The 17,758-nt window shown below is 34.6% G+C and overlaps 1 protein-coding gene across 1 annotated transcript in view; it reads right to left on the reverse strand.

Annotated features, from left to right (window-relative positions):
- LOC140450226 (luciferin 4-monooxygenase-like) overlaps positions 1 to 17,758 on the reverse strand; it is a 138,049-nt gene that overhangs the window by 59,606 nt on the left and 60,685 nt on the right. Inside the window, exon 5 of the mRNA XM_072543731.1 lies at positions 10,798 to 10,957. Within this exon, the coding sequence (XP_072399832.1) occupies positions 10,798 to 10,957 (160 nt within the window). The remainder of the gene's footprint in view (positions 1 to 10,797; positions 10,958 to 17,758) is intronic.

The following is a 17,758-nucleotide window of genomic DNA, read 5'->3' on the forward strand; positions in this document are numbered from 1 at the left end:
AACATTTAAATATAGAAAATCAATCCTATGATCACTTCACAAGTATAATTAACCAAGCAGTAGAAATTGCTATCCCAAATAAACAAGGCAGAGGCATAAGAAAACTGCAATATCAAAAAAGAGTACCTTGGTGGGACCAGGAATGCACTGAAATAATAAATAAAAGAAAAGAAGCGTTAAAGGAATTTAAAAATAATTTTAATCTTAATAATTATATCAATGCAAAACACATAATTGCTAAATCAAAACGACTTCTAAAAACAATAAAGAAGCAAAAGTTTATGGAATATTGTGGGAGTATTAATAGAAACGTAGACATCAGCTCTATTTGGCAAACTATAAGAAAATTTAAAAATGCATTCTCTCAACCTTCAAACAATAAACTTCCCAATGAAAAAATAAGTTATGAAATATTAACTAACCTTTCGGTAACTAATATTGAACCGGATTTTGAATTACAGACCATTGATCACTTGTCTAGTGAATTCAATCTCACGGAATTAAAAAATAGTCTATTTTTAAAGAAAAACACATCACCAGGCCTTGATAATATTAACTTTAATATGTTAAAACATTTACCTGAAATAGGGCTAATATGGCTACTAAATTTATACAACAAGGTTAAAGAAGGTGAACTGATTCCCAATGAGTGGAAAACTCAGATTATTATAAGTATTCCTAAGAACAACAAAATTCAAAATTATAATTTAAAAGCAGAAAATTATAGAGCTCTGGGACTTTCATCATGTGTAGTAAAACTACTGGAATCAATGATTAAGAATAGGCTGGATTGGATCGTGGAAAATCAAAAAACATTTAGCCAATTTCAAGTAGGATTTAGAAAAGGTATGGGAGTTAACGACAATTTAAATTATTTAAATACTTATGTTCAATTGGCTTTCTCACAAAACCAATATGTAAATGCTACTTTCTTAGATATTAAAGCAGCTTTCGATCATGTGAATATTTACATACTATACAGACTTCTTAATAATCTTCATATTCCAGTAGACATCAATAACCTTATATTTCAATTCTTAAACAATAGGACTCTATATGTTAAAAATCATTATCACGAAATGGTTGGACCATCGCATACTACACAAGGTCTAATACAAGGCTCACCTTTAAGCCCAATATTATTCAATATTTATCGTAAAAATATATACACAATAATGCCTGAAAATTGTGTACTTCTGTCATATGCAGATGATCTAATTATCTTAACAAAAGGTAGTAATTTTAACCATATAGCAAATCAGGTAAACTTTATCCTATATGAATTATCCAAATGGTTTGATACACATAATCTTAAACTATCCTCATCAAAATGCGAGACTTTGTGGTTTAAAATGAACCGTCCTATTAGTAATCCACCAGATATAAAAATTAATGACTATATAATCCCTAATGTTCTGTCGAAAAAATATTTAGGTATAATATTTAAGCACAATCTAAATTGGTCAGACCAAATAGATAACATGATTAATAAAGCCCAAAAGGGCATTAATATAATACGTGCTCTTTGTAGAGTATAGTGGGGATCAGACCCAAGAACACTAAAATTAATATATAATGGCTTGATACAATCACAATTAGATTATGGCGCTAGTATAATTAATAACTTCTCTCAACAAAATTTTATGAAATTAAACCGAATACAATTCCAAGCTTTGAGAACAACACATGGGATGATGAAATCTACTCCCACTAATGTCATTTTAGCAGAAAGTGCAACTATCGATCTACACCATAGATTTAAATGGATTGCCACGAAATACATAGCAAAGATTAGCACAACTCCAAATCACTCATTATTAAATATGCTTCTAGACTTAAAAAAATATCATGGTTATCAACAAGGATATTGGAAGGGAAAAAATCCAACATATTTGATTGACGCTCTAACAGAAGTTAAAAAGTTTTTACCATCAATGAACACAAGTGACATACCAGCCTGCTACTCAAATGAATATGATATCTACACTTATAATGTACCAATTATAAAAACATTATTAAAAAAAAAATAGTTTCCATAACCTTTGGGAATATTACAATTTTGTAAATTCGTATTACTATAATTACATACAAATATTTACAGATGCTTCAAAAAAACAAAAAAATCAAAACCTTGAGGAAGCCAAAACGGGCATAGGAATACACATACCTAGTATAAATTATTCCTTTTCTGAAAAAATTCCTTCACTTATTAATATCTGTACAGCAGAAATAATAGCTATTCAAAAGGGTCTAATGATTTGTGAGGAAAAAAGTTTTGATAAAGCTATATTATTTACGGACTCAAAGAGCGCTATAGACAACATTAATAACAATATGATAACTGCAACAAAAGATTACAGAGTCTTGCAAGTTAAAAAGAAACTATACTATTTAAATAAATATGGAAAAGATATTAGATTATGTTGGATTCCTGGACATAATGATATCAAGGGAAATGAAATAGCTGACAAACTGGCAAAGATTGGGGCTGAATTAAATATTCCTGCTAAAATTCGATTAAGTAACTTGGATATCATGCCATTATTAAAAAATAAAATATGTTCTATGCATCAAAATAATTGGTTAAATTCTTTTCAATATAAAGGCAAGTGGTATAACAACATACAAAATTGTTTTCCTAATAAACCATGGTTTGACACAATCCCATACATAGATAGGCGGCATATTACTACCATTATTAGAATGGGGAGTGGTCATTGCCTGACCGGAGTACATTTATATAAAATCAACATTCGCGATAACCCATACTGTAAATGTGGGCAAATGGATACACTAGAACACATATTTTGGGAATGCCCAATAAACAAAATAAAAGATTATGATGTCTATCAGGAGCTGATCAAAATTAATATTAAAACCCCAATTAACATACCAATGCTTCTATGCGAGATTAACCCTAAAATTATCAAAATTCTTATCAGATTCCTACAGATCAACCATATAAAATTATAACCTTAATAATAACCTATCCAATATTAACATTTAAACCAACGATAAGAAAATAGAAAACATAAATAAAATGTAGATTTGTAGAAAAAATGTCTATATGTTAATGATAATTGATAATAGGGCATGAGATATTCTCAGACTCACGACAGTGGCCCAAAAATTAACAAAACAAATGTACTGGCTGATTATTCAGAAGAATAAAAGCCAAAAAGAAGAAGAAGAAGAAGAATGTACAATCTGTCAAAATACTTATTATAAATTTTTTATGATGTTTTTTATAAATTTGATTCTATTGTCACATATCAGCAGTGTCGAACGTGGTTATGATTTGGATGGGTTACCGCTACGGAACCACGTAGCTGTGGAACACCTCGTGTTGTTGCCTTACTTTTTTTAATTGTTGGTATTATTCTGCGGACTTTTTTGGAAAATAGTTAGTATTAAACTTAGTTTAATATTTAAAAAAAATACAAATAAACTGTTTAAAATATATTTATTTCGTTGAAATCATATAATAGAAGTATAACTTCTTATGTGTGTACTAAGTACACATACTCTTTTTTTCATTAAAGTGTTTATTCTTTTTCACTATTGAGGAGATTGATGGACTCAACATTAAACAGCTTGAACCTGATACATTACTAGTATAAACATAAATGTAGAACGGTAATAAATAAATTTAAAAAAAGTCACAAAAACAAAGTTAATATTGTTAAAAAGATTTAATATTACCTAATGATGAGAAATTCAAAACTATGGAGTGATTTATATGAAAAACAATTAATATTTTTAATATATTGCACCATTAGGGAAACAGTGACATAAGTGCAAATTTTTCACAAATTGAGTTATCAACACTACAATCTTCCTAATACTCGTCTTTGCTTGGGGACCCAACAGTAATTGCAATTCTTCCTTTTGTCACTCATGTGATTTTAACCCATTTATGGATTTAATTGAAGGAAAAAGATCTGTTTCGTGGTTATCGTATGTCACTCAATATTGTACTGAAAGACATTGGTTTTAAATGGCTAAAAGATAATCCAAGGTGAGGATTGATGGAACAATCTCATATTGCTGTGAAGAGAGCAGAATCTTTGAGATTATATAAAAAATATAAACATGAAAAACTGTACAACTTTGTTTTTATAGATGAAACTTGATCTATAGATCTATATGTCGAAAACCGTAATATATTTATATTCAGTATAATATATAATGGAATGATGAAAAGATCCCTAATGATTGGAAAACTGGGATTATATGCCCAATCTATAAAAAAGAGGATAAACTAAAATGCGAAAATTATCGCGGCATAACCCTCTTGTGCACGGCGTACAAAATTTTTACTTACATACTAAACAAACGACTCCAACAACTAACTGAAAATATTGTCGGGGAATATCAAACCGGTTTCCGACAAGGAAGATCTACAACTCACCAACTATTCACAGTGAAACAAATTTTAAACAAATCCTGGAAATATGATATTGACGTCCACAACATATTCATATATTTTAAACAAGCCTACGGCTCAATTAATAGGAACAAGTTATATCAAATATTGCAGAGCTTTAATATCCCCCAAAAATACATCCGACTGGTAAAAACAATAATAGATTCGTCAATAGCAACTGTCAGAGTCCAAAATGAGCTCACTGAAAACTTTACAATAGTCCAGGGATTAAAGCAAGGAGACGGGCTGGCACCGACACTATTCAAGCTGACCTTGGAATATGTGATAAGACAGCTGAATATAGGAAGAGGTAATCTCCTAACAAATAAATCAATACAGATTGCCGCCTATGTCGATTATATCAGCATCATGTCTCTCAGAACAGAAGAGGCGGCAGAAATATATTCACAATTAAAAACAAAGGCAAAAGAGACCGGACTAGAAATAAATATTCAAAAGACAAAAAAGTTAACACAGGCAAGAGCTAGGGGAAACAGACGCACAGTTGAATTAGAGGACGATATTAAAAAGGTAGAAAGTTTCACATATTTAGGAGTTGCATTAAACACGGATGGAACAGAAGAACCAGAAATCCAAAGGAGAATAGTAAAGGGAAACAAAGCTTATTTTTCATTCGATCCAAAAAACGACTCGACCCAAAAACACACACTGGAGATCGAAAATCAGGGTCTACAAAACTATTATCAGATCAATAGTATGTTATGCATGCGAAACATGGGTGATGACAGAAGAGACAAAAAGAAAACTGGAAGTCTTCGAAAGAAAAGTCCTAAGAAAGATATTTGGACCTATTAACGAAAACGTAATATGGAGATCCAGGTACAACTACGAATTCTTATGGTGTTTCCAACTGTTCAAAGAGACACCGATCTCAGAATTCGTTAAACTTCAGAGACTTTGCTGGGGTGGTCATGTAGTAAGAATTGCCGAAAAGAGCCCTAGATAGTAAAATGCAGGGCGCAAGACCAAAAGGAAGGCCACGGAAAAGATGGGAGGATGAAGTGGCAGCGGACGCGCAAAATTTGCTTGACATGAGAACCTGAAGAAGATCGGCGCGTGACCGACAAGGTTGGAGGCATAGTTTGAAGGAGGCCAAGGCCCGATTTGGGCTGTAGTGCCATTGGAGAGAGAGAGATAATATATAACCGTAATCATATTAAAAACATGAAGGTGTTGAAATAATTTTTTTTGTAGATATATTAGTCTTCATGCTGGTATTGAAAATGGCTTCATTAAGGGTGTACAGACTATATTTATCTAAATCGGCTATAATGGACTACCATACATAAATGAATCAAGCAAATTTTTTATCGTGGTTTAAAAATCAACTATTAAAAAATTTGTCTGAACCATCTGTAATAATTATAATAGATAACGCTTCATACCATAGCATATTCTTAGAGAAAGTACCAAATATTTCTTTAAACAGAACTGAAATAAAAGATTAAATAACTATATAACAATAAACTGCCAACTGAATGCCAACCGAAATAGAAAGTCATGTATTTTAATTCTCGTCACTCTTTGAATCTGAGCTATCACCATCATTTATTATAATTGGTTGAAAGTCAACATTCACCATACTCTTGTCTCTGATATACCATTTTTTTAGTAATTTCATTAGAATGTCTGACACATTTATCCCAAAGATCTGTATTACATTGTTCCAGTGCCTTATTCCACATATTTAAAACAGCAGTATCAGAATGCTCATGCCCATCTATACCAATATACTTACTGTAATATGACTTGCAATTTGCCCAAATTAATTCTATTGCGTTAAATTCACAGTGATAAGGAGGCAGTCAACACCTCATGACCATATTCTCGAAACAACTCGTCAATTACATTAATATTTTCTTTTCTGTTATTTTTGGCTATTTGTAGCAATTCGATTTAGAAAAATGTGGGTCATAAATATTATTTGTTATCAACCAACTAATAATTTCATCTTTCCTTGAAGTAGTTGAAGGTTGTTTATTTAAAAGGACACCGTGGTAAGAAACATCATCCATTACAACCAATGATGGCTGTTCTAAATTAGGTATTAATTGTGTCCACTTGTAATCCACTTAGTAAAAAGTTCGTTGTTCATTTCTCCATGATAATCAGCTACACAACAATAAATTTGCTCCCAAAACAAATCCTTTGCGTGAACCAGCGTAAACAATTACAAAACTTTTACCATCATAACCTCCTGGTTATCGGACACTTTTAGCACTATTGTCTTGCTAAGAATTTGTTTTATCTCCTTTAAAGTAAATCCAAGTTTCATCTAAAAAAACAACTTCCCTTGTAAATACACTTTCAAGATTTTAAATGTATTTACGAAGGAATCTGGCTTTTAGAGTAGCAATACTAGTTTGCTCAATTAATGTTCGTCGATTTTCATCCTTTTTGAATTTAAATCGGATTTAAATTTACAGTAAACAAGGTATCAAAGACATACCATATTGTTGATCCTTGTTTAACTTATTGTGATTTCTACGGACAAGCGGCTTAATTTTGCAATACTATTGTCTGTGAGTAAAAACCTAGTATAAAAAGTAATTCGTGAATAATTTCATGTATGGAAAATATAGAGTGGACGTACTTAGTTAAATCAGAAAATACAGAAAAGGACCCAATGTGCACAGCTATTTAAAGACAAAGAGAGAAAGCACCAGCAGAATTTAAAGATGATACTGGGCCTGTCATTATACGAGAAGCAATCGAATATGCAATAAAGCAAGCTAAAAGTGGTAAATATCCCGAGCCTGATAAGGTTCCCATCAAAATACTCAAAATTGAGTTTGAATCAGGAAGTATACGCCTGTATTAATTTTGAGAAGACATTTGACAGAGTGCAGCATAATTGGCTCAAAGAAAGTTTATTAAATATAAACATAGACAACATAGACAACAACATTAGAATTATATGAAACCTATATTGGTATCAAACAGCTGAAGTGAAAGTTGAAAATTCACACAGTTGAAAGTACACAATTCCAAAGAAAATATATACATAAAGTAACCTGGGTGTCAAATGACGGAATCACACTAAACGAGATAGATTATGTGCTTATCGATGGAAGACATTCTAGCAATATCATCAGCGCACACAGTCTGAGGGGAGCAGAAAGTTACTCTGACCACTTTTTGATCAGAACAAAAATGAGAACAAGGCTAAAGACGAGACAGCCAAAGCAACGCCAACAAGGATACAGATGGGACATTTCAAGGCTCGATTTACCTGATACTGAACGCCAATATTAGGCACTGATCCAAAACAAATTGCAGACACTGGAAGAAGAAAAAACATCAACGCCAGAATTGACCATAGACCAGAAATGGCAAAATATAACGAACGCCATAGAACGTGCCGCAGCGGAAACTATAGGAAAAGAAAGGAATAACAAGAAGAAAAACCAGTGGTTTGACCAGGAGTGCGAACAAAGCTTGCATCAGAAAGCAATCAAGAGGCTAGAGTTACTAAGACGCCCTACAGATGAGAACAGGGAAGACTACAACAGAGTAAGGACTCAAACGAGAAGACTTTTGAAAAGAAAAAAGAAACAGTACCTAGAAGCGCGAATACAGCAACTGGAGAAGGATCGTAGAACCCGTCAGTCTTGACAGTTTTAAAAGGACCTAAAAACAATGAAGGGTAACACGACCAACAGCCCAAGATTTATAAAAGACGATGTAGGACAATTGCTCATAGACGACGAGGAGATAAGCCAGATACCAGTTAGGCGAACCTAAAATACCAGCCCCACACTAGCTGAAGTAAAGTCCGCAATTTCGTCCCTAAAAGAACATAAAGCCCCAGGAACAGACAGCACACAGGCGGAACTACTAAAAAAGGGGAGAGAAGCTCCACCTTGAGATATATCATCTTATAAGAGAAGTCTGGGAAAAAGAAGAAATACCGAAACACTGGCATGAAAGCCATATAGTACCTATCCACAAGAAGGGAGACAAACAAAGATGTCGGAACTACAGAGGAATATCGTTAATTAATACAACGTACAAAATTATATCCATAATACTGTCTAGAAGGCTAGCTTTATACGCAGAGGAAATAGGCGACTATCAAAGCGGATTCAGACCGGAAGGTCGATCATAGACCAGATATTCGTCGTACGCCAGGTGTTGGATAAAAACTGGGAATTCAACCGAGATGTACACCAAATCTTTGTGAACTAAGCTTACGATTCTGTTAGCAGAGAAGCATTGTGGGAGACCATAATAGAGATGGGAGTACCTGGAAAGCTGGTACGATTAGCACAGGTGAGCAGAGAGAACGCTTCCGCACGGATTAGAATTGGCAGCACCACGTCGCGCGTCGGAGGAATACCTCATTGACACAGGGCTTAGACAAGGAGATCCTCCCGCTCCCCCTGGTATTTAATTTGCACTGGAATATGCGGCAAGGAAAGCTCAACCACAACTGACAAACTGGTTTGCCGCCCAAGGATCAAAAATACTATTGGCGTTTGCGGATGACGTGGACACAATTGCACAATCCACCAGAGATGCAAAAGAAGTTTTCACCCTATTCGAAAACGGAGCCAAGGAAGTTGGTCTGAAGGTCAACGAGGACAAAACCAAGTACATGGTGGTTACGAAGAACCCAAAACCAAGGGTTAGACAAAACGTAACAATCAATGAATACAACTTTGAAGTCGTCAAAGAATTCAAGTACCTGGGAACGATCATAACATCTGAAAATAAATATGAAAAGGACGTGGCAGTCAGGATCATTGCAGAAATCAGGGCTTATTACTCATCAATGACCGTACTTAAATCAAAAATGCTCTCAATACCAGCAAAAGTAAGAGTGTACAAGACAAAAATTTGTCCCACAATACCGTATGGACGCAAGGCATGGACTCTGAACCAGCGGGAAACGATAAAATTACTGGTACTGGAAAGAAAGATATTGCGGACTATCTATGGGCCTAGCAGAGAAGAGACAACAAGAGAATGGAGAAGAAGACACAATGATGAACTCCAGACAGTATATGGAGATGAAAACATAGTACGCTACATTAAAGCAAACCGAATAAGATGGGCAGGCCACGTACTAAGATCCAGTGACGAAAGACTCCTGAACGCCACATTCTGGGAAAGGCCCGATTGCAGAAGGTCAGTTGGTCGTCTAAAAAAAAGATGGAAGGACGCAGTAGCCACTGATCTACGCAAAATGGGAATACAGCAATGGGAAATAGCTGCTCAGGACCGACAACAATGGAGGTGAATAGTAAACGCGGCCAAGACTCACATGCAGTTGTAGAGCCAAATGATGATGATGATGATGACAAATCCTTGAGTTTAATCTTTGATTTAAAGCTTACATGGAAAAATCACATCTCACAACTCATCCTTTCCTGTAATAAAAGATTAAATGTATTAAGATCTCTTTGTAACAAAAACTGGGGCTCAGACCAATCCACTCTAATTCTTCTGTATAAATCTTTAATACGTTCTAAGCTAGATTATAGAGCAATTGCTTACTCCACTGCTAATCAATTTCTTCTTAAATCATTAGATATTATTCATAATAAAAGTCTTAAGATTAATTACAGGGGCTTTTCCAATGTTCCCGTCAACCAGCATTTATGCTCTTTTAAGAGAATCATCGCTACATCACTGCCGCATGTTCCTCGCCATATCACATGCAGCCTCAGTCGCTTGTAATATTTTAAAACCAATATATCAAAATACTTTTGCAAATAAATTTATAAACAAATTAGAGAACTGAATACATACTTCAAAATGTAAACACTAATTTTCCCGATATTTTTTTGTTTGCAATATACAAATTGTGTTTGCGCGTGTACGTCTAGGACATACCAAGTTAACACACTCTTACCTGTTCACAAAGAATAACCCACCCATATGTGATCAGTGTAACGTTCGATTAACAGTTGAACACTTTTTAACAAATTGTGATAAATATGAAAAAGAAAGACATATCTAAGATATGTAAACATTTTTTATAATTTGTAGTTATTATTCAATTTTGTTCTGTCGCTAATAACCTTTTGGTGGATGCGACTATTTTCTTTTATAAAAAAAAGTATTAATTAATCATGTTATTTTTAATTCTCAGGAAATACGATCATTCGTTACTCAGGGAATCACTTATTTAATACCAAAGAACCAAAATAACATCGAAGATCCAGTCAAGTACCCCCCAATTATTCGTCTTCCAACTTTCTAAAAATTGGTCACATCCTGTGGCGTCGAGTCTATCTGTCAACACTGTGATATAAATATTATCAAAAAGTCATAAGAGAAAAGATGCCATGGGCTGTAAAAAGCAAATAATAATCTACCTCTTAATCTAGTATTACCATACTTACTTTATATTTGTCGATAAGTTTCCACGTCTCGTGTGGATCCATCTTTTGCACTGTAAGTTTTGCTCCACCGGTAATGATAGCTGCCAATTGGTATAGTACGGCCGATATCCAGTATAGCGATGCGTAAGTAAAGTAAATAGTTCCAATTCCACAACCAGAACTAAGAAAGTATAAAATTACAATTAATTTAAAATACAGTTAAAAAATAGCTTCTGAAAATCACAAACTTATTAATTATAAAAATAGAGTATATATATAAATATATATATATATATATATATATATATATATATATATATATATATATATATATATATGGGGAGAAGAGGAAGACTTGATCATACCGTTACATTTTTGCACATAACTTTCTTTATAACCAATCTATAACCTTGATGATTTAGTGCAACATTACAAATTTATCAAAGTTTAGGGTGTTATAAACCCGAAAAATATACTGCCATTGTCCTATTTAAACAATGATACTGACGATGATAATAACGAGTTTTTGTAGAATCTAGTAATAGACAAAAAAAAAACTAATCATATCTCCCCGTACTTCGGGAGACTTGATCCTTGTGTATGGGTGACTTGATTATACCTTCCCAGATTTACAATATTAAAATAAAACCAAAAATTGGATGCTGAAAACTAACTTTACTTAGTCATGACATAACAAATAATATTATTAAAAATAGAAACACTTTCTGGCAGAAAATTATATTCAAAAAGGTATAAAAGTGAAAAAAAAATTATTGTTGATTATTGAACATTCTCAGTGATTTAGGAAAGACAAAACATCCTATGCGCTTACTGTAGCTCCTAAAAGTCGGGCTTGGTAACTTTTTAAAATTTGATCACGTGCGACTTCAGCCATGTCTTCTTTTTCTGGCCACTTAAAGGTTTTGTCATCCCTTTTTTGGACAAATTTTAAAATCCTCGTTCTTTCTTCCCTTTATCTGTCCTACGTAACGATGGACTAAGTTTCTTTCGGAGATAAAGCTTACAATTATTACCCAATTCTGCACACTCAATTCAAACTCGTCACCTTCTGCTTCTGATTTACATTCAGTATCTGTCTCTACTTGCATTTTATCAGTAGGATCATATTCAGACTCTGACGATGGTAGCATAATGTCACTGCCGCCCGAACTTGAAGCTTCCCTCAAATCCTTAAGTTTTTGTTTAGTCATTTTTTAAGTGCTCTTACTTTGACCTTTTTCTAATTTTTTCTCTTCTTTAACTTTAACTTTAGCCTAAAGCGCAAGTTTTTCTGGAAAGCTGTAGCTGTGAGAATTTTCGTAGTTGCTAGATTCCTACCCTTTTTTGAAGTCTAGTGCCCGGCTTTAGGATGAGGTCTGATCATTTCTGGGCTACTAAAAGTGGCAGAAGTGAAAGGCTGGTTATTGTGCTCCATTGATGTTTGTTGTAGCTGATCATTTTGTGAAGTATCTCCATTTACAGGATGTGATCTAATTATTTGAGGTGTGGTAAAAGTACCAGTAGAAGTAGAAGGCTGGTTTTTGTCCTCTATTAGTGTTCGTCGTAGTTGTTGATTATGTGAAATCGATCCAGTTGAGGAAGATGGTCTAATTATTTTAGGGGTGATGAAAGTGCCAGTAGAAGTGGAGGGTTCGTTATTGTTATTTATTGCTGGTGTTGCAACATCAAACTGAGATAGAGTGAAATTATTTTCCGAATCTTCGCGATCAGTAACATACACCGACATAAAATCTTCATTGGTAAAAATATTGGAATTGAAAGGCCATATACCTGTAACTTTGAATTCGCTTTCAATATTACGTTAAGTAAATGCTAACGGGAAAGCGTAAACTAAGCATCGTCCGACTTCGTATATTGTAATTATCCTTCCTGGGTGGGTCACCATCCAATCATCCCAGACAGTATTATAGAAACTCTTGAGAGGACCAAATACACTCCTGTCTAACGCCTGGAGCTTATGCGATGTGTGTGGTGGTAGGGTAAGAAGATCTGAGTGTCCTTCAGCCCCTATTCTATTTTTCCTACCCTCTTGTAAATCCGCGAGGGCGCGATCACGACCAATTCGGACTAGTGGACCAGTAAGCCTCGCATCCGCTCGCAGAGCTAAGTCTCCCTTAACTATATAGGATTAGGATATTACAGGGGTCTTCCAGGCCATAGTTCAGTCCTTAAACCCACTGGACACAGCGTATTACGTTAATACTCCAGGCAGTGTTACAGTAGTCCTACCCTCTAGTATTACAGCTGCAGTCCCAAATATATAGGACGAGTTTATTACAGTGATGACAGATCTAAGCATCCCTTAGCTCTGCTCTTTTATTACATTTTCAATGATTATTATGTTTTTCTTTCCCAGTTTCGGTTTGGTGCATTTGAGACTTCGGTTTTTCTCTATGACTTGTTCTATACGGTCTGCTTGATGTTTTTTAATGTCCTATTTTATCTGATTTTTTATTACTCGATTAAGTTCCTTAAATTCTGCAGTATCTCTTTTGTTTTGTCTCAGAAGATCGTTTATTTGTTTCAACATGTTGTGATTCTACACTTATTTTGGATTTTCTTTTACTGTTAGCGGTTGCCACTTCTGAGCTTGCATTTAATAGTTGTTTTGTTATGACTTCATTGATTTCATTTAAGCTAAGTTCATGTAGATTTAATACTTTCGCGGGTTTTAAGTTGCTTTTATATTGTTTTGTATTAGATTTTAGTTTATCTGTGTCTATATTCCAAGTTTTTCTAAATTTATTTTTATTTTTATTATGTTTTATCTCTAATTTGGCTCTAACCATTCGGTGATCGCGGTTCATTGCATAGTATTTGTGGGCTTGTAGGAAATTAACCAAGGTTTCTCCTCTCCCATATCTAACTCTAGAGCCGAATTGTCCTATAAAGTTTTCGGTTTTTTCAATCTTAGCGTTGAAGTCTCCTATTATCATCGTATATGTGCTGTGATAATTCGTGATAGTTTCTGCAATTTTCTCATAAAATTCGTCTATCTCTTCATCAGGATATGCTACGGTTGGAGCGTATACTTGAATAATTTTCAGGGAGACGTTCTCGTTTACATTTAGCCTAATGATAGCAATTCTTTCAGATATTCCTACGAATTGCTCTACTTTATGTGCATATTTCTTGGAAATTAGAAATTCTACGCTATCTAGACTTTGTTCTTCTCGCCCTTTGTAATATAGGACGTTACCGGACTCTAGTGTTATGCGGACATGCTGCATGATAAATAACTAACTAATAGAGAGAAACGTTTAGCAAACGTTGCATCACGGAAAATAAGAGAGCTAAATTCTTATGTGAAATCAAGAAATATCAGCCTTCAATTCATGATTTGTTTGAAGCTCTTCAACCGAAATATTTCGACATACTTGTGAGTGCAAGATAAAATACAAAAATATAATTATGTGCAAGACCGTTTTGAATCGCCTAATTTGCCATTTAATATGGGTACTATCCTGAAACAATATTGTGGTATCGTAATCGTTCTTGTTTTAAGGAGAAAATAATTATATTCTACAATAATAGCTGCCGAGGCAGAAGAAACTTCGAAAAACTATGACACATCTAAGTACTTACTAGTAACTAAATAAGTGAAATAAAGTTACATTATTACCTCTTGCAACTCATTTGAACGTGCTTAAAGAATATCTAATAAATACGGAAAATTATGTTTTGAAAAACTAATAAAATATCCTTTGACCATTACGTCAATCAAGCTCAGGAAGCACCTTGTCACCCTCAGACAATTTCTCAATATGACAGAATCAGATGTTGAGCAGTTAGCGATGTTTATGGGACCGTACTGTGTAAATACGGAAAAGTTTCTACATGTTACCTGATGACGTTTTCCAGACAGCGAAAATATATAAAATTCTATTATTAATGTGAAAAGTATTATTAATGGAAAAAAGTGATTCCTGCAGACTGGCTCAATCAAGTCCATCTTTGTTACAATACCTAAAAAACAATGCTAGACAATGCTCAGAATATCGATTAATTAGCTTGATACGGTACACTTTTAAGATTTTCCTAAGAGTACTTACGGATACTACAGAATTAGACTTAAATGCGAAAAAGATCTCGAAGATATTCAATTTGGTTTTAGAAATGCTATGGGAACTAAAGACGCACTCTCGCGTTAAATATCCTATTACAAAAATGCCGTGATCAAAGAAAAGATGCATTTACATGCTTTGTTGACTTCAAATAGGCATTCGATAAAGTACAGCATCAAAAATTAATGCAGATGCTAAAAAATATAGGAATAGATTATAAAGATATTAGTGTCATTAAAAATCCATACTGAAATCGAACTGCTTTCGTAAAAATTGGAGACAATTACACCGACATATAAAGAGTAGTCAGACAAGGTTGCATTTTGTCCCCAACATTGTTCAATGTTTACTCGGACCTGCTATTTAAAAAAGCACTTAACAAACAGCCACATGAATCAAAATCAATGGGGAATTACTTAATGTAATTAGATAAGCAGACGATACAGTAATTTTGTCAGAAAAAATTGAAGGTCTTCAAATTCTGCTTGATCATATTCACGAAGTAGGAGAGGAAATAGACATCAAAATAAACTCAAACAAAGCCAAATTTTTAGTCTTTAGTAGTAACCCACATGCAGATGCAGAACTTAAATTAAATGGAATCCAAGCTGAAAAAGTTCACAAAATTAAATTTGTCATAACGGACTAATTAGATCCAGACATAGAAATAAAACGAAAAATAGCAATTACTAAAACTCACCATTTAGTTACTTACATTTAGTTACATAGGCCTCCCTTAAACCCCTCCATTCTTCACGATTGTGTTGTCAATTTTCGGTGAGACGCCTGATGTCGTCAGCCCAACGTGTAAGTGGTCTTTCTCTACTACGTTTGTCTGCTCTTGGCCTTCAATCTGTAACTTTGCTCATCTATCGTAAGTCATGCATTCTCGCTACATGGCCTGCCGAGTTCCATTTCAGTTCCGCGATGAGTTCCACAATATCAGCAATTTTCGTCGTTTTTCGCAGATCTTCGTTTCTTATTCGTTCCTTCAACGTCACTCCCAGCATAGACCGTTCCATTCGTCTCTCTGCCACTCTCAATTTCGAAGCCGTAGTCTTGGTTAGAGTCATAGTTTCCGCTTCATAGGTCGTGACCGGTAATACGCATTGGTCAAATACTTTTCTTTTGAGGCTAATTGATATGTGGGCCCTAAGTGTGTCTCGCAGTTTTCCAAAGGATGCCCGTTCTAAAGTAATTTGTCTTTGGATTTCGCATGTTTGGTTATCCCTGCTGATTCTTATTTCATGACCTAAATACGTATATTTGTCCACCAGTTCTACCACTTTGTCTTAAATAGTTAAATGTTTATTGGGGACCATAATTGTCATAAACTTAGTTTGGGTCAAGTTTATTTTGAGGCCCACCTTCGAATATGCAAAGTCCAATTTATTTAACATATCTTTGGCTTCTCCTAAATTATCTGTGATAAGGGCAATGTTATCTGCGAAACGGAGATGGTTCAGCTTTTCGCCGTCTATTGTTACTCCTCTGCGGTCCCCATTGACCATCTTAAAGGCATACTCTAATGTCGTTATGAATTTTGGGGGAAAATTAATCACCTTAACTTATCCCACGTTTTATTTTTATTGGTCGCGTAACCGCGATGTCAGATTTTAAAACAAATACAGATTTATCCCAGGTAAGTAGGATGCGTCCAAAACCTCACAATGATTTATCAGTCTGTTCCGAGGATTCGGGATGGGGGGACAAAAAAATGATTATACGGAAACTATCCAAAAACCCCATGACCCGTTATGTCAGTACATATAATGCCAGAAGTCTACTGTTCGAGAAAAGATTCACAGAAATATAAACTGAAAAAAATAAAATTAAGTGGGATGTCATAGGTATCTTGAACCTTAAATATCAAAACAAAATTATCCAAGTATACGCTCCAACAACAGACCATACAAACGAAGAAATCGAAATGTTTTATGACGATGTAACTATTGTGCTTAATGACTCTTGTACTTAATTCACAATTTTATTTGGCGATTTCATCGCAAAAATAGGTATGAAAGAAGCAGAGCTAGAAACTTCCTTGGGAAAATTCGGTTCCCCAGAAAGAAATGACAGAGGGAAAACGCTACTAGAATTCCTACTCCAGAATAATTTATTCAACATTAACAGCTTCTTTTACAGAAAGATGCATAGAAGATGGACCTGGGAAAGTCCAAACGGTAGAACAAGGAACGAAATCAACTATATCATAAGTGACAAAAAAACAAATAATTAAAGATGTAACAGTAGTAGTAAAATAAGTCCATAAGAATCTTCTATAAAGTCGATGAACACGTATCCAACCGCTGTGTACGATGGCAGATAGACTGATTCGGGTCTTCCTGTATGCTACTCTCTACAGCAGCAATAACTTCTTCTGTATGCACTGTACAACGTGTCTGGGGATGCATATTATCATTTAAAGCAGGGCTTCTTAAACTACGGGTCGCGACCCCAAATGGGGTCGCGTAGCAAAATTCTGCGGACGCGAGAGATTTTAATGTCAAATATTTATATACCATTTTATAACATCACTAGAGTTGGTGGAATACACTGGACTTGCAGCGTCTACACACGCGCATTTGTTGAAGGTTTTGAGCTATCTCCACCGACAGCAGTAAACGATCGATGATCGCTATTATTATATGCTGGCTAGTGGCTATACATTGTTAGTGCGTTTGTCGGTATCATACATGTTAAATAAACCACGCGTCGCTGACTTCCCACTATGACCGCCACCTCTAAATATCACACACAATCAAAGGGAGGAATTCGCGCGCGTACACATATGTTCAACCTGCAGCTAAACAATGATTCAATAACACTGACTGTAATGTGAATTAGTGTTGACACTCTTCTAGTGTGGTTAATTTTACGGGAGGCGTATGTTCAGC

This window comes from Diabrotica undecimpunctata, chromosome 9, assembly GCF_040954645.1.
Source record: "Diabrotica undecimpunctata isolate CICGRU chromosome 9, icDiaUnde3, whole genome shotgun sequence".
Lineage (NCBI taxonomy): Eukaryota > Metazoa > Arthropoda > Insecta > Coleoptera > Chrysomelidae > Diabrotica > Diabrotica undecimpunctata.